Consider the following 19,110-nt stretch of genomic DNA (forward strand, 5'->3'; position numbering starts at 1 on the left):
CCAAAATTAAAAAAGCCTGTACATAGCAGATAAAGAATCATCTATAAAGTATGTACATATAATGTTCCGTTTCCTGAGCCAAGCAAACAAAGGTTTGAGAATTTTTGTAAAGATACATGTATGTGTAACTGAAGAAAGACCAAAAGGTAAACATGTAAACACATAAACATGATCTCGCCATTTGAAACGTAGATATATTCGATGATCAAGACAAACAGGAATCGAAAAATAAGTCTCTTTAATATCAATGGATGTTAAAAAATCGTTCCGTTTAATAGCCTTAGGGCAATTGCCAGTGTTTCCTGCTTAAACAGTTTTTTTTTTTTAATAATAATAATAATAATATAACTGTATGCTGATGATACAGAATTGATGGCTTTCTTAAATATCATTTAAATGACTACCTCATCCATTAAAGACATCTGTTTATGATTAAAAGGCAGGCTATTTGGAATAGCCTTCAGAATAAATGAGTTGAATTAAAGTCAATCTTATAACCACTAACGATATTCACTGATCTGAGGTAATAGTGGCCCAGTAATATATAAATTTGTCCAGCATAAAATATTTATTACTTTCCAATGTCTAGTGGTAATTTTGGCGAGGTAATCTGCCTCTCGCCCTGCTCCAGTTGGAGATGACAGCCCTTGAAGGGCCTGCCGGAACAATCCAGCCGGACAAAGTGTCAACAACAGGCCTTGTTGTTAAATATATTGGGTGCTACCTTTTGCTGCGATATTTCACAAGAAATAATCTATGCTTCAGAGACAACTCTAAATGGGCCTTACCTAAGGTTATGATAGAATCTACAATAGAGGACTACCTCAGGGTCAATATTTTTATTTAAAAGAGGTATCAGAGGGCATAAACCCAGACATAACAGTTTTAGAACCTCCTGAAGATAACAATCCTGAGCCGCTTGGGGCAGGGCATGACAAATATCCTGGTCCAACAAAGGTGGCAACAATCTCTTGCATTTAACTGATAGAGGATAGTAGAATGTCAATTACTTTTTCTCAACCCTTTTTATTGGTATCTTGGTTGATCACAGAATCATTAAAGACATCATCACCCTAAAAGATTTTGGGGATGTCAAACTTAGTTTCTTGTGTTTACTCCATGAATTCATCATACAAACTTTGAGGATCCATGATATCTAAACCTGATCCATTATTAGTTACCGGTACTTAAAATGTTATTGTATACTTTTTATCTTCATGATGTACTGATACCGCATCTTCAAAACCATGTGATGCAGGTCTATTAGCCGACCTAACAGACTGATGAACATCAATTACCATCAAGACTTTGATTTTAAGATGGATTGTTATATTAAATCAGTGAAGATTGGACATCAAGGAAACCTGGTTTTGAAGAAACTCAAATTCATTTTTATCTACTAAAATGCCACCACCTGAAAATATTACTTGCATTATGATTTAAGCCTATAGCAGTGGCCGTAACGGCTCATTTTGTCGTAACGACATTATTTGTTGCAGGCTTATTAATAACAACCTTTTTATTAGATCTACTTATATACTTATTATTACTACTAGTATAAGGGTAACCCTCTTTATTACTATTGTTAATATTATGTTAATAATCAGTACCGGTAATAATGCAAATTAATATTACTTTCACTATGATTCAAGCCTATACTATCCAGGGGCCGTAACGGCTCATTTTGTCGTAACGTCATTATAACGACATTATTTGTTGCAGGCTTCTTAATAACAACCTTTTTATTTGATCTACTTATATACTTATTATTACTACTAATATAAGGGTAACCCTCTTTATTATTTTTAATATTATGTTAATAATCAGTACCGGTAATATAATGTTAACATTACGATCATCATTATCATCATTTTTTTTTTTTTTTTTCATTATGAACATGATCATATATCAATCAAATTCTGTCAACTCAACACAATTGAATTGGATAAAGTTATAAACCAACTATAATATTGGCGTTCAATTCTCGTTTATGAGATTTAAAGGCCTTTACAGACCTTTTAGCGGAAAATTTCCGTTATTACGCTCGTTTTTACCTATGGGTATGTTAAAAATGTTATTATCGAGTTCGGAATCGGAAGTATACCTCCATCATCGGACTGCTGTTGTAAACATCCGGTTTATTCTCGATTGTCCCACTCATGGGGAATATATTATAATCTCTTGTCTAAAAAAGCTGTATAATAATTACGACATTTAAATCTAGCAAGTTTGCGGTTACATTATGATCATTTAAAAGATCTGCCTCGCAGAATCCCTAAAAATCGCTTTCCTCCATATAAAGAGTGAAATTTAAAGTCAACACTTCGTGATGACCGCGACTAAAAACAAACAAAAAAAACGGTGAATCAGCGATTCTACCTCATACCTGTCGATGAAAACGAAGGTAGATAATATAAATGGACCTAAAAATACAGGTCCATGATAAAACATAAATGATCAACACACATTGAACACAATGGAAAGAAAATTTAAGAACATGATAACAGCGTTATCACGAACACACGAATGTGCTTGGTCTAGATCAAAAGAGAAAAAGACAATACTGAAAGTGTTGTGATAGTTTATATAGAGCGTGGTCACGTGTTTATACACGCCGATTCGGTGAGCTATTTTTTAGCCTTTAAAGTTTGAGCGATTGTGCATGGTTTGAAAGAACAATGAGAAATATGCAATATAAATCCGAGATGCCCAAAGGGCATATATGGAATATAATGATTTTTATTAGAATATACACCCCGAACAGAGGATTGTCTAGATCAAAAAACAAAAAGACAACTAATGCCGAGTCTTACCTCGTAATTATAGTCAGGCGGATGTTGATACAGTACTGCACGTGTAATTGTGCTATTTCTAGACTTTGAATGTTGAGTTAGTATACATATTTATTTAGACATATGCAATATAAATTGGAGATGCCCAAAGGGCATATAATGGAATATAATCTGAAACTAGGAGGAATTATAGTTTCTATAAATGCCCTAACTTCCATCTAGTACTTTAATATAATCTAGTTTTAATAGTAAGTTACCAATAATATATTAGACATGCTGTTGCCATGCAAGATACAGATATTTTGCAAGAGATGGACAGAGAACAAGTTAAAAAATGTGATTTGAGTTTCATCAAATTTCGATAAAAATTGTAAACCCTAGATGTTCCACAAGCTAAAAACACATATTGTCGCACAATCTGGGGTCATTATCCATAAATTTCGATCTTAAATGTGCAAATATCGAAAGGAACCGATGGACAAGTTTCATCAAAATCGGATACAAAAATCTACACCCTCTAGAGAGTCCACAACCTTGGTATTGCATATTTTTACACTAATTGGGTACAGGGAGCGGCCATTTGGTCGGGCAGTTGGTCTGATTTTCACGACATTCAAACTCAACCGTCCTTATGGTGAAAGGGTGTTATATAAAAACATTTTTTAAATCAGATAAACATTTTGACATCTTGATGGACTAAAAATGCGATTTTACGTGCAATTAGGGGCCATAATCCAGGAAGTTATGGTCCAATCTGCGCAAATATCGACAGGAACCTACCGGTATAAACATACATTTCAAGTTTAAATAAAATCAGATAAAAATTGTGACCTTTATAGGGTCCACTTGGTATACTTTCACTACAAATATTAACACATGCAACAATACCAAATCATGTCCTTTGTTTTTATTAAAGATGCATTATGTAAGAGGTAAATCTGCCTTATGAAGATCTTTCATTTGACCTCAAATTTATAAATCATTAATTAGACATTTATTCACCTGCCAAGGCCATAATCAACTCTCTAGCCCATCGGGTGGTTTAGAATTTCAATAGATTTAAACACAATTGGCAGTTAATAATTTATTAACAAATGGTTGCCATGCAAGATATTTTGCGAAATGGGCAGAGAACAAGCTAAAATAATTGTGATTTTTCGTACAACTAGGGGCCATAATCCAGGAAATGCGCGAATATCGAAAGGAACTGAGATCTTTGGGATATAAACATATATATTTATTTTTCGGGCAGTTTCGTTCCGAAATTCGAACTCAATCATTATCAGTTACATGTAGTAACGATAAAAATATTGAGGGTCCACAAGCTGAAAACGTAAACTTTCGTACAATCAGGGGCCATAATCCATGAAGTTACGGTCTGATACATGCTAATTTCAAAAGGAACCGAAATCTTTGGGATATAAAGCTATATTTCAAGTTTTGTCAAAATTAGATAGAAATTGTGACGTGTAGAGTGTCCACAAACATATTCTGGATGGACAGAAATCCAGACGGACAGGGGAGACGATAATATACATCCAAATGAAAATGTGGGTGTATAAAAATTGTTATCTCAAATGCGATTTTTTGTACAATCAGGGCCATAATCCATAAGGTTACAGTCCGATACATTGCAACGTTGAAAGGAACCACAACCTTTGGGTTATAAACATACATTTTAAGTTTTGTCAAAATTCGATAAAAATTGTGACCGGTAGAGTGTCCACAAACTGGGGTAACAGCAATATACGTGCACATTTAATTGTCTTTACCTCCATCAATAACTGTAATAGTGAAGTTCTGAACACCAATATCATTGTATACAGATACTATATAATCACCAAATAGAGTAGAGTTTAGAGTAATCTCTACTGTTGATTTATAGTTTATAGTTGATAGTTGTTGTGTTCTAGCTGTATTTATTATCTGTCTGGTAGGTGTATGGTACCAGGTGAAGGTTGGTTCAGGGTAGGCGATTATATCAACTTGTAGATTTATTGTTGTATCTATTCTATTGGTGATGTTTCTCTTGGTTACTGTGTTTTCTCTTGGAGAACCTGGAATATAGAAATACGATTATATCAACTTGTAGATGTATTGTTGTATTTATTCTATTAGTAATTAATGGGTCCCCTTGGTTTTCTTGTGGGGGACCTAAAATTAAGACAAGCGATCATTACATCATTATTCATACTGAGCTGACAATAATTCAAATCAAAGAACAATGTACAAAACAATGAATATACTAACCATGTAAACCTCCTCTAGGGGCCATGTTTTAACAATAAGAAGGAGTAGCCATACGTGTCATGTGCACAACAATTTATTTGAACAAACTTTGGATTTGGAATTCAGATATTGGTAACCATAAGACTTGTGGAAAGGAATTACATTTTTGCTTAGTCAGATTTGTATATATTTCATATTTCCGGGGTTGTACTTACATTTAACAAAGAGTGGAATAGTTTTAGATACAGGTTGACCAATATTATTACTAGCTGTACAGGTATAGTTATCTGTATGTTGACAACTAGCTTTAGATATGGTATATTGACTACCAGAATAGAGTTGTCCCCCTTGTTGTGATCTAGACCAGGATATTTCTGAAGATGGAAGACTGTCAACTGAACAGTTGAAGGTTACAGTAGAATCTTCATCTATCATGTTGTTGGTAGCATCAGATGTTAGACTTGTGATGTTTGGAGGATCTGAAATTAATGTAAATTTGTTGAATTAAATCTTAAAATAGTGGACAATCGGTGATATGTGTATACATATGTCCTTGGTTTTTCGTCCCATTCAAAATGACTAGACAACTGTTCTTGTTAGGCCCTCCGTCCTGCACCATTGACAAGTAGAAACCACGCTGGAAAATCCTGATCAACTTTCTCAGCCAATGCAGGTATCAAACATGCAACCTCCAGGCTAGCCACTATGGCTCCCACAATTTCTGAGACAAGGATTTTTACCAACTAAACTAATATTTACATTTAAAATGTGGTAGGTGCAATTAAACCAATGTTCATTTCAGATATAAAGGAATACTTTAGCCCTGTTTACACTTGGCCGCGATAAGTGTTCTGTTCTCGGCACAGTACCAGGCCACAGAGCTAAATCTGCCTTATGAAGATCTTTCGTTTGACCTCAATATTATATAAATCATTATTTAGACATTTATTCACCAGCCAAGCCCACAATCAACTCTCTAGAACATCGGCAGACCTGTCAACCCCTCAGAGCTGAAATGCAGTAGGGTAGTCTAAAAAATGCAGTAGAAACCATGATTTGGTCATAGATTTCCAAAACGCGTAAATTCGCACTTCCAAGGGTAATTAATTTAGGCCCAACAATACAAAAATTGCATTAAATGGGTAATAGATAAAATATAAGCAATGGTAACCATATCTAAATGTATTTATGTATATAAACCAAAATTGAAAGAAATAATTAGTAACGTAAAAAAATAATTAAAATTACCAGTTCAGTAGTACTGGAAGTACCACTTTTCTTTGGTTTTAACTAAGCATGATTTTGAAAATATCCTTGTGACGTGTTCCCCATTCCAGAGTTTTTAACAATATTGTTTCATGTAAGATAATTGGTGTGCTTATTAGATTCTATAGTATTTCTACATTAGGAATTTTAACCCTAAAAAAATAGTTTTGCATAACGACTAATGCGGTAGAAAGCTAATACCGCGCAGTAGAGCGGTACATGAGGCCTTTTCGCGGCACTTTACCGTGTGATGCGGTAGAGTTGACAGGTCTGATCATCAGGTGGTTTAGAATTTCAATGAATTTACACCCAATTGCCAATTAATAATGTAACTATTATTCAAGATAAGCCCACATTTGATCAAAATCGGATAAATAATCATTGTGACTTCTAGAGGGCCCACAAACCAGGGCTAGAAATTCATGCGAATCTCTGAATCTAATTCGCGCAAGAGCCTACGATTCGCGTAAAATTTTTCGAGTCCAACTGTTGAATGTCAGTCAGGGTCAGTGTTCTTAATCGGCTGTATTTTGTGGGGTTTAGCCGATTGATGTTTAATCTAGCCGATTGGTAAAACAATGAATCGGCCACATGGTATCATAAATCAATCTACTTATGGCTAATATTACAACGTGTTAATTATTACTTGTTAAATAAAGAAGTGTCGGCTACAATAACAGTCATACATTAGTGAGAATCTGCCATATGTGGTTCGGTGATTTTGACAATCCGGTAAAAAAAACAAAACACGCTTACTGATAATTCATAAAAGGTTCAGTAAAATACTCCACGTGGTGAATAAAGACGATCTCGGCATGGTTTGCCAATCGAGCCGCTTCTACACTCCGTCCGTGTGAAGTGCAGGTACAGGTAGATATTAAAATAATAACTGGATCATACATTGATGGAGAGAGAGAGAGAAATGGGGTTTAACGTCCACTCGACGCAAACTAGGTCATTTCGGGACTAACATATGGTTTAATTTTATTTCAATAATTCGCTTGCGCGTAGGGGTCTTTAGCAGTGGGAGGAAACCGGAGGACCCGGAGAAAACCCACGAGGTTGGACAAGCGACCCTACTCCTTGCCACATACAACCCGGGATTCGAAACCACGCCAGTTGACTCAATGACAGACGTTATGATACAGCGCGCGCACGCTAACCATTCAGCCATCCAACCCCCCCATACATTGATGGATTTACTGACCAGTTGTTAGGTAAATTTAAATCTTCATTGAATATAATCCCCTGATAGAACACTGAATACACGGAAAGAGAAACAGTGGATATTTTCCCAACAGAATCTCGAATGCTGAAGACCAATGACACGTGACATATCGGTTGGAATTAGGTCAATAAACCAGTTCTAAATAGCGTTTACCGTTACGATTTTTTAATTTATACACATGCTGACAGAGACTTAATTTTAAAAATATTATTGAAGGCTATATCATAGTCGTACATATAATTTTATTTTATAGCAACTTTAGTTATGGTTGTCACGTGATCATCGTGCCGTTTGTCTATCATCGACGAATAAATAAAAACTTTTGCAAGTTACGTGATGGACAAAAGACTACAAATTGTGCTATGAAGAAATGCCATGGTGCTGTATCAGATTATTTTGACTACGCATTGTCTGGATATTTCTTTTGACACAATTTAAGTTTTTACCAAAAACTCTATCTGATTGTATTATTAGGGTTTCACACTGCGTAGCCAGTTAAGATTATTATTAGGGTTTCACACTGCGTAGCTGATGTGAAACACTATTGTTTTTGTTCTGATTCTTCTTATTATTATAAGACCAATGACACGTGACATATCGGTTGGAATTAGGTCAATAAACCAGTTCTAAATAGCGTTTACCGTTACAATTTTTTAATTTATACACATGCTGACAGAGACTTAATTTTAAAAATATTATTGAAGGCTATATCATAGTCGTACATATAATTTTATTTTATAGCAACTTTAGTTATGGTTGTCACGTGATCATCGTGCCGTTTGTCTATCATCGACGAATAAATAAAAACTTTTGCAAGTTACGTGATGGACAAAAGACTACAAATTGTGCTATGAAGAAATGCCATGGTGCTGTATCAGATTATTTTGACTACGCATTGTCTGGATATTTCTTTTGACACAATTTAAGTTTTTACCAAAAACTCTATCTGATTGTATTATTAGGGTTTCACACTGCGTAGCCAGTTAAGATTATTATTAGGGTTTCACACTGCGTAGCTGATGTGAAACACTATTGTTTTTGTTCTGATTCTTCTTCTTATTATTATTATTATTTTTTTTTTCCACTTGAGCATATCTCAGAAACTACTGGTCGGATCGATTCGATGTCTTCGGTTTTCCAGGGAAAGTGGGTGTGACTTAGAGATTAAAGCTATTTCGAACGTTCTGCGAAAATGTGAAATGTCTGAAATTGCCGAAGTTGTCGGTTTTTGAAATATTGCCATAATATTAACAATAATCGTTGGATTTTGACATTTGATACATTTTGACATAGCCAGAGACCATGCAGATTGCTACAATTCTTTAGATTTTTGATTTTCGACGAATCCTCGGAGATATTAGGCGCCAAATTTTGAAAAATTAAATTTTAACAAAAAATTTTTTTATTTATGAATTTTTTTTTATGGCATTTTACCCAGTATTAAAGGGTCGTCTGATTTGAGCAAAAATGTGAACATTTTTGGGCTAGATAATTTTTCGTGTCCGCTATTGGCTAATTCAGTTTATTGGTTCTAGGTTAATTATTTATTGTCCGATTTTTATAAAACAAAGTTCATATGCTCCACGGTGCAAATTCCCAATTTTTTTATTACCGGTAAAGTTTTCTATTGGCACCGGATGTGACGCAATTCTGCTAAAAACTCTTTTCGATAGCAAATGTTAATTTTTGCAAATCTGATAGATCAAGATAAATGCTCCTGCAAAAGGCGCAAATTTTTTTTTCATTACGATTTTGTATTTGGGACATTTCGATTGAAAGGTAAAAAAAAGGTGTAAAAATGAGCTATTTACAACCCATTCAGGCTTTTCATATTTTAAAATATTTCTTCGTAACTTGCCCGTTGAAAATCGTCTATTTCTCCGCAACTGAACAAGGTAGAAACCATTTTGTGATATCTATATGATCGTATGGGTTCATTTTATTAGTTGATTTTAATCAAATATCAAAATTGTAAACAAATAACAAATACGGCTCATTTGAATAAATTATTTATTTCGAAGGCTATAAATACAGTTTTTGTCCAAATTACGTCATTTCCGGTGACATTGAAAATGTTAAATTGGTTTGAACTAGTCACAATTGACATTACGCATCAAATGGTGTCACTTTTATGAAAATCCAATAATAATTGACTCTTTTACAAGCAAACTAGCGTAAATAGTGACCCATGCAAGATTACCCATTTCTCGGCAACTGCTCATATTACAAACTAATTTTGAGATAGATTCTCTTCATATGGATTAATGCTACAAGTTTATGAAAGTTACGAAGAAATATTTTAAAATATGAAAAGCCTGAATGGGTTCTAGTTCTTCTTATTATTATTTTTTTTTTTTTTTTTTTTACTTTAGCATATCTCAGAAACTATTTATCGGATTGACTCGATGTCTTCGGTTTTACAGGGAAAGTGGGTGTGACTTAGAGATTAAAGCTATTTCGAACTTTCTGTGACAATGCGAAATGTCCGAAATCACCAAAGTTGTCTATTTTTGAATATTGCCGTAATATTAACAATAATTGTCGAATTTTAACATATGATACATTTTGACATAGCCTGAGACACGGTAAATAGCTACGATTATTTAGATTTTTGATTTTCGATTAATCTTCGAAGATGTTAGGCACCAAATTTTGAAAATTTAAATTTTGACAAAAAACTTTTTTATTTATGAATATTTTTTTATGGTGCTTTACCCATAATTATGGGGTCATGTGATTTGAGCAAAAATATGAAAAATTTTTGTATCGATGATTCAACTTGGCCGCTATTGGCTAATTCAGTTTAAGGGTTCTAGGTTAATTATTTATTGCTCGATTTGTATAAAACAAAGTTCATATGCTCAATGGTGCAAAGTCTCAACTTTTTTATTACCGATAAACCTTTCTGTCAGCAGCGGAAATGACGTAATTTTGACCCAAACTACAATTTTGGCGGTTAGGTATGTCTTTTCGCAAGCAAATATTAATTTTTTAAAATAAGTAAAAAGTAAGAAGATGCACCATGTAAAGGCACAAAAAAGTCGGAAGCAGTTTTTTAAATTTCGATTTCATTTTTGCGCCATTTCGATTTAAAGGTGAAAAACGGTCTAAAATTGAACTATTTACAACCCATTCAGGTGTTTCATATTTTAAAATATTTTTTGTGACTTTCATAAACTTGTAGCATTAATTCATTCGAAGAGAATCTATCTCCAAAATAGTTTGTAATATGAGCAGTTGCCGAGAAATGGTCAATTTTGCAAGTGTCACTTTTTACGCTATTTTGCCTGTAAAAGAGTCAATTATTATTAGATTATCATAAAATGGATACCATTTGATGAATAATGTCAATTGTGACTAGGTCAAACCAATTTAACATTTTCAATATCATCAGAAATGACGTAATTTGGGCAAAAACTATATTTATAGCTTTCGAAACAAATAATTTATTCAGGCGAGTCGTATTTGTTATTTATTTAAAATTTGGATATTTGATTCCAATCAACTAATAGAATGAACCCTTGGGATCATATAGATATCATAAAATGGTTTCTAACTTGTTCAGTTGCGGAGAAATAGGCGATTTTCAACAGGTCACGTTTCAAGGTTTTTGGTCCATAAAAGTGTCAATTATTATTTGATTTTCATAAAATGTTCACTGTGTGATACTTAATGCCATTTACGATTTCATACAAGTAATTTAAGATTTTCATTATCACCGGAAGTAACGTCATTTTGGCAAAAACTGTATTTATAGCCTTCAAAACAGATATTTCATTCAAATGAGTCTGATTTGTAATGTTCTTAAAATTATGATATTTGATTCCAATCAACAAATAGATTGAACCCATACGATCATACAGATACCAGAAAATGGTTTCTAACTTGTACGGTTGCAGAGAAATAGACGGTTTTCTACAAGTCACTTTTCAAGGTTTTTGGTCTATAAAAGTGGCAATTATTATTCGATTTACATAAAATTTTCACCATGTGATGCCTTATGCCATTTCTGATTTCATAAAACTAATTGAGCATTTTCATTATCACCGGAAGTACTGTACACTTACATGTAACAAATGGATAAAATGAATTGATATTGCTGGATTTGGTTGATTTGGCGTCCATTTTATTTGATGTGTGCAATGCTTATGTGGAAACTTGTTTAATGGTTTCATTGGTACCAGAAGTGACATATGTTTAGGGTAACGTGGCACCGGTGAAACCCGTCATTACTGCTTTGCAGTTCTAGTTATTATTATTATTATTATTTTTCCACTTGAGCATATCTCAGAAACTACTTGACGGATCGATTCGATGTCTTCGGTTTTACTGGGAAAGTGGGTTTGACTTAAATTTTAAAGCTATTTCTAACGTTCTGCGACAATGCGAAATGTCCGAAATCACCGAAGTTGTCGTTTTTAGAAATTTTGCCGTAATATTATCAATAATTGTCGGATCGTAATATTTGATACATTTTGACATAGCCGGAGACAAGGCACATAGCTACAGTTCTTGACATTTTTTATTTTTGATGAATTTTCGGAGATATTAGGCGTCAAATTTTGAAAATTTAAATTTTTACGAAAAACTTTTTTATTAATGAATATTTTTATGTGGTATTTTACCTAGAGTTAAAGAGTCATCTGATTTGACCAAAAATGGCAACATTTTTTGTCACCATATTTTTCCTTGGTCCCCATTGGCTAATTCAGTTTTTCAGTCCTGGATTAATTATTTATTGTTAGATTTGTATAAAACAAAGTTCATATGCTCTGTGGTCCAAACTGTCATTTTTATTGTTACCAGTACATTTTCTATTCGATAACGGATGTGACGTAAATTTAGCAATTTTGACAGTTCGGTACCACTTTTTGAAAGCAAATATTATTTTTTTCAAATCTGGTATGACTGAAAGGGTTTGCCCTGTTAAGGCGCAGAAATCATTGCGCTCAGTTTTTTTAATTTTTATTTCGTTTTCGGATCATTTCGATTTAAAGGCGGAAAAAATTGAAAAAATGAGCTATTCAAAACCCATTCAGGCTTTTCATAATTTAATATATTTTTTTGAAACTTTCATAAACTAGTAGCAATAATCCATACGAAGAGAATGTATGTGAAAATTAGTTTGTAATATGAGCAGTTGCCGAGAAATGGGCAATTTTACATGAGTCACCCTTTACGCTAGTTTGCCTGTAAAAGAGTCAATTATTCGATTTTCATAAAAGTGACACCATTTGATGCGTAATGTCAGTTTTAACAAGGTCAAACCAATTAAACCGGAAATGACGTAATTTGGGCAAAAATTGTATTTATAGCCTTCAAAACCAGTATTTTATTCAAATGAGTCGTATTTGTTATTTGTTTAAAATTTTGATATTTGATCCCAATCAACCAATAGAATGAACCCATACGATCATATAGGTATCACAAAATGGTTTCTAACTTGTTCAGTTGCCGAGAAATAGATGATTTTCAACAGGTAACTTTTCAAGGTTTTTGGTCCATAAAAGTGTCAATTATTATTATTGTTCGATTTATTGTTCGATTTATATAGCGCTTCATTACACGTGAAGTGTTTCTAAGCGCATATCACAAACATATACTTCAAACACACAGAAACAATCAAAATCAGGAGAACATAATTAAACATTATTATTCGATTTTCATAAAATTTTCACCGTGTGAAACCTAATGCCATTTACGATTTCATACAAGTAATTTAACACTTTTACTGTCACCGGAAGTAATGTCATTTTGGCAAAAACTGTATTTTTAGCCTTCAAAACAGATATTTTATTCAAATGCGTCTAATTTATAATGTTTTTCAAATTATATTTGATTCCAATCAACAAATAGATCGAACCCATACGATCATACAGATACCAGAAAATGGTTTCTAACTTGCACGGTTGCAGAGAAATAGGCGATTTTCTACAAGTCACTTTTCAAGGTTTTTGGTCTATAAAAGTGGCAATTATTATTCAATTTACATTCAATTTTCACCATGTGATGCCTTATGCCATTTCTGATTTCATAAAACTAATTGAACATTTTCATTATCACCGGAAGTACTGTACACTTACATGTAAAAAATGTATAAAATGAATTGATATTTAAAGGGTTTTAGATCTTTTAAAACATGTTGTAAGTTGCATCAAAATCCTATAAAAACTTTAAAAGGTTTTGCAACCTAAATATAAGATTTTTCATACAATCAGGGGCCATAATCCGGGAAGCTGGGTTCATGCAAATATCAAAAGGAATGAAGATCTTGGGGTTATAAACATAAACTATTAGCGAACAGTCAGCAGTCATTTTATTGGGCAGTTCATAATTAAATAATAATAATATCGTCATTTATATAGCGCGTTAATACTGAAGAAAACAGTTTCTAAGGCGCTGTTGGTTTTTATATTCAATGATTATTTACGGTTTTGAAATAGGAATGTTTTGAGTTGAGATTTAAAATGGCCCACAGACGGTGATTGTTTTATTGATTGTGGTAGTCTATTCCATAGAAAGGGACCAGCATAAGAAAAGGCACGTTTTCCAAGTTGTAAGTTAATGGCTTGAGATTTTAGAAGATGTTTTTCTGAAAACGGAGATTTCTGCTGGTAGTATAGGGTTCTACAAGACTTTTTATATAAGATGGAGCTTGGCCGTTTAACGCATTGAAGACGAAGTGGAGTAACTTGAACTTAATTCTTTGCTGAATTGGGAGCCAATGTAAAGATAGCAATACAGGGGAGATGTGTTGATGTTTTCTAGTTTTAGTGAGGAGTCGAGCTGCTGAATTTTGAACATGTTGTAGTTTGTTAATCTGATAGTCTGGTAAGCCATATAGTAAACCATTGTGGTAATCTAGTTTAGTTGAGATGAATGCGTGAATGAGTTTTTCTTTATTTTCATAATTGAGATAGCTTTGGATCTTTCCAATTCGATGTACAGTGCACTCTGTCACATTCGAACTCTGATCACTCTGGCACTCTGTCACATCCGACACCATTTTCATGTCCCGATTTATTTCCTTATTACTTCAGCTAAAAAATCTCTGGGTAATTCGACCTCTGAACGTTCCGGATTACGACATCAAATCAGCCGTCCCGTCATACGATTTCCATTGAATCGACACCGTATAATCCGGCCTTCAATCGGTGGGTGTGAAGCAAACACTTACCGATCAATTATCCGTGAGATTAAAACTGGATGGGTGTGAAGCCACAAAAGATTAACAAGCAATCACCAATCAATTATCTGTGAGATTAAAACTCGCTACCTTTGTTGGTCTTTGTTGATTACTTTGATAATTTTAATCTCTTGTACGACAGTTGTGACAAATACTCAAGAATATCCACAAATTTTTATCCCGAATTCACAGTCGTTAAAATATTCCTAGCACATGTTGGAAACATTCGTTGCGCATGCGGATTGAACCTGAATAACCTGTAAGTTTGGTAATCCTACGGATCTCTTCAAACCGTGTGACGACGACCTGGGGATGCTCGATCCACAGTCCGGAACGTCCCGAATTGACAGAATTGCAATCGAGTGACGCAGAATTCAGTCCCGACGACGGAGGGTTAGTGAGTAGAATTGTGATGTAATTTTCACCCAATTGTCACTATTTTTCGGGATTGAGAGAATTCAATTCCGGAACGTACAATCGAGTACGCCCATTATCAACGAACACGTGATATCAAAGACAAGAGTGGGATCAATTGAAGACGGTGAAGAAGATAAATTAACGACACACTTGACTTAGTCACTATTTTTGGGATTGAGAGAATTCAATTCCGGAACGTTCAATCGAGTTCGCCCATTATCAATGAACACGTGATAGCAAAGACAAGAGTTCGATCAACTGAAGACGGTGAAGAAGATAAATTAACGACAGACTTGACCTATTTAAAATGCCTACGCATGTTAAATGAAATAAAAATTAATGTAATACAATTTTGAATGTACAGAAATCATTTTTAAAGGGAATAACATTCTGGTGATTCGAAGTTCTATGTTCGAAGCTAGTTGGGCACTGACGTGTTTTAAATTTAAAATGTGAAATTTCTGAAACCAATCAACTTACAATAAACAGGAAGAGTTACAGATGGACTGACGACCCTACCGTCTCTACAGGTCCAGGTTCCAGCATCAGTTGATGTAACATTAGTTATATTAAGATACAGGGTTCTCATGTTACCATTCATACAACCACATGTATATCTGGTATCTGATGATGATTCTTGACATGTTAATAATAATACTCTACAGATTCTGTCATTACCAATGTTAAACGACACACCTTGAGGTATATTATCAACAGATATCCGACATGTAAATCTATAATCCCCTCCTCTAATACCATATGGTGATGATCCTGATAAATTGTATGTTTGACCTGCAATACAAGAAAGAGGTGACATGCTTCATTTTCCCTAGTAAATTTGATAAAATATTACCACCAGACAGGGAATATGATAAGCGGTATCGCATCGCAGTTTGCTAAATAAAAATGACGTAAGTGCGAATCAGATATTAATTTGACTAGCAAAGATTTGTCAAATTTAAGGGAATCTGCGTATCAAGTTTCTTGTCCCAAATCAAGCGTGAAAAATGTTTAACAAACATGATTAACCGTTACACTGCGTACATACATTCTAGTCCCTTTGATGTCGGTCAAAGATTAGTCAATAAACTAATTGTAAGCTAATTGTTTAACAGTCATTCAGTTCTCGATCTAATTAAGTAATTAGTACAGACGTTAAATTTGATAATCCTGTAAATATACAAGCTTGATAATTATTCACAAAAGAATTATTTTTATCTCTAACCATTTTCCTTCATAAGAATTGACCACGTGTTCCCATCTGCCATCTCATTTGCAATCACACAATATTTTAATCATTTTCCATTCATTGAACAGCAAAATATATCCATCCAATGCGCACACTGTTATTAGCTATACACACTAGTTTAAAGATACATTCAATGTGGGCGTATAAAAAGCATCGAAATCTTTGAGATATCAACCCATACTTAAAGTTTCGTCAAAATCAGTTAAAATCTATGACCTGTGGAATGCCCACAAACAAAAGTAATGGGGGCGGCGACAAAATACGTCCACATGAAAATGTGACCGTATGAAAAGAGTGGTGTCTTTATTGATCACTTATTAACAAACTATACATGAATTTGTAGTGTATTAATTGGGCTATGAGATGTAATATTTCGTTTTGCATCAATTCCCAGGGGTTGTGAAGAATCAAAAGGTCACATGATCGATTGATTGCCTTTAACATTGTCCTTTCTTACATTTTCATAGCATCAAATGGAAAAGTGCTTCTTGAATTCTGAAAGAAGATATCTCTGGGCAGTTTTTGAAACAATAATAAATCGTTAATCCCAGTGTGAGCGCTAGCCACTCGCCACTTCGCCAATGGGGATTTTCCATCATCTGTGGCAATAATTATTGTTAAAAAGTCGCCACTTTGGCAAAAAGGCCCATGTGGTCCTGTTGGTTCCTTGTTTCTAACTCGTGCGCTTGCCTTTTTAACACAAACAAATAACCAAGAAACCCATTAAAAATTGCTAAAATAATGTTAGACGAAAGAATATATAGACGGGCGACATTGTACTGTGACCATTAGTAATCATTTTTTTCATTGACAGAAATTATCATATTATTCATGTATTGTCCAATCATGTCTTGTGTACTGAATTACACACAATTTACAAAATGGCTAGAGATGTTGCATTCTTCGATACTTTTGCTTCAGCAACTAATCTATCATTCATAATTATCCACGTCACACATTATCCATATGTACACAATTCCCTTAAATTGTTTTGGTATTTATTTAGATCCATATGAATATCGTGATATTAAACAGTTCTATTTCTTCAACGTCGGTATGACTAGAAATTCTCCTGAATTCCGAATCTACTTTTAGTCCTTGCATTTTAACTCAGTTTCGCACCATTCCGGGCAGTTGCTGCAATAGAAATTCTGACCACGTTTTATGGTCGGTCTACACGTATATTATCACCCCCAAAAAAGTCCCAGTCCGAAATCCGTGCCCAAATTTTGTAATCCTCTGTGAAACAGATTGCGTCCCTCGGTGTCGGGGCATGCACCAAAAAGGAATAAATATCCTAAGTTCCAAGATGATCTATTCAGAATTGTAGCCTGTACACAATCAACACCAAAACTGGGCATTTAAAAAACAATTAGCAATTTTCCAATCTTACCGTTATCTATTCCCGGTATGTTACACAAAATTACATGATGTATATTACCCGGAGCAAAATATGAGATATAAAATGGATGAAGTTTTAGCTATAAGCATGACATAATTTGAAAAATATCAAAAATGTTGTACAACTTGACCCCCATTAGTAAAAAACTTAATACTTCGAATGAACATTATGGTACACCAAGGCTGTTCAGAAGTGAAAATCTTCTATAGACTAAATTCGAAAATATGCCAAATAAAAGAAAAAAAAATATCTAAAGTTTACTTCTTCTGCGATATTCTGACATTCATTCTTGAAAGTACTTGACAACTGAAGCAATATAGTAAAATGCATACAATTCAATATGCGCAAATATCGAAAGGAACCGAGATCCTAGTGTTATAAACTTACATTTCAAGTTTCAACAAAATCCGATAAAGATAGGTTGCCAGGCAACAAAACATACGCCCACAGCAGCTATATCGTTCGGGCAGTTAACAAGAGTTGTCGCATATTTTTACTTTTTTCGGTGATGAAACATTTATAATACATTAAAATCTGATAATCAGTAACAACTCATTAAGTAATTATCAGAATACCATTAAAATTTGTTTGGTTTTAATAAAGTTCTGCCCCATGCTAACGTTTAGTATACGAAACTTTTAACATCATGGATTTAGCTGTTCAAGTCATAAAGATTCATTGAAAATCAATATACTTGTTTGACTCAAGACATTAAACATTTTGTATAAATTAAAAGTCAATCGGATATTAACAAGATTTTTCAAAGTGATCAAGAGCCATAACTCTGGCAAAAAATATCGGAAATCGCTGAAAAAATCAATAGAATACTTCGTCTCGTGACCTTAAACACAGTGTATCAATTTAAAGTCAATCGGATATTAACTTTAGCCTCTAGAGCATCCACAAGATTTTTCAAAGTGATCAAGGACCATAACTCTGGAAGTAATTACCGGAAATCGCTGAAAATCAATAGGATTCTTCGTCTCATGACCTTAAACACTGTGTATCAATTTAAAGTCAATCGGATATTAACTTTAGCCTCTAGAATGTCCACAAGATTTTTCAAAGTGATCAAGGGCTATAACTCTTGCAGTAATTATCGGAAATCGCTGAAAATTAATAGGCTTTTTCGTCTCATGACCTTAAACACTGTGTATCTTGTGGACGCCGGACGGACGGGGGCGACAACAATATACGATCATATTTCAATATGGGCGTATAAAAATTGTGACCTCTACAGGGTCCAAAACCTTGATATATCATATTTTTACGATATTTGAGAACCAATGGCGGCCATTTTGTCTGTCAATTTTGGGCCGTTTTTCACGAAATTAGAACTCT

General features: G+C 33.9%; 1 protein-coding gene across 1 annotated transcript in view; it reads right to left on the reverse strand.

Moving 5' to 3' along the window:
- LOC130014014 (tyrosine-protein kinase-like otk) overlaps positions 1-15,908 on the reverse strand; it is a 57,729-nt gene extending 41,821 nt beyond the window's left edge. The window contains exons 1-3 of the mRNA XM_056102767.1: positions 15,599-15,908; positions 5,237-5,500; positions 4,565-4,849 (exon numbers count right to left, since the gene is read on the reverse strand). Of these exons, the coding sequence (XP_055958742.1) occupies positions 4,565-4,849; positions 5,237-5,500; positions 15,599-15,719 (670 nt within the window). The 5' untranslated portion in view covers positions 15,720-15,908. The remainder of the gene's footprint in view (positions 1-4,564; positions 4,850-5,236; positions 5,501-15,598) is intronic.
- Positions 15,909-19,110: the final 3,202 nt, after the last annotated feature.

This window comes from Patella vulgata, chromosome 8 (genome assembly GCF_932274485.2).
Source record: "Patella vulgata chromosome 8, xgPatVulg1.2, whole genome shotgun sequence".
In the NCBI taxonomy this organism is placed as follows: domain Eukaryota; kingdom Metazoa; phylum Mollusca; class Gastropoda; family Patellidae; genus Patella; species Patella vulgata.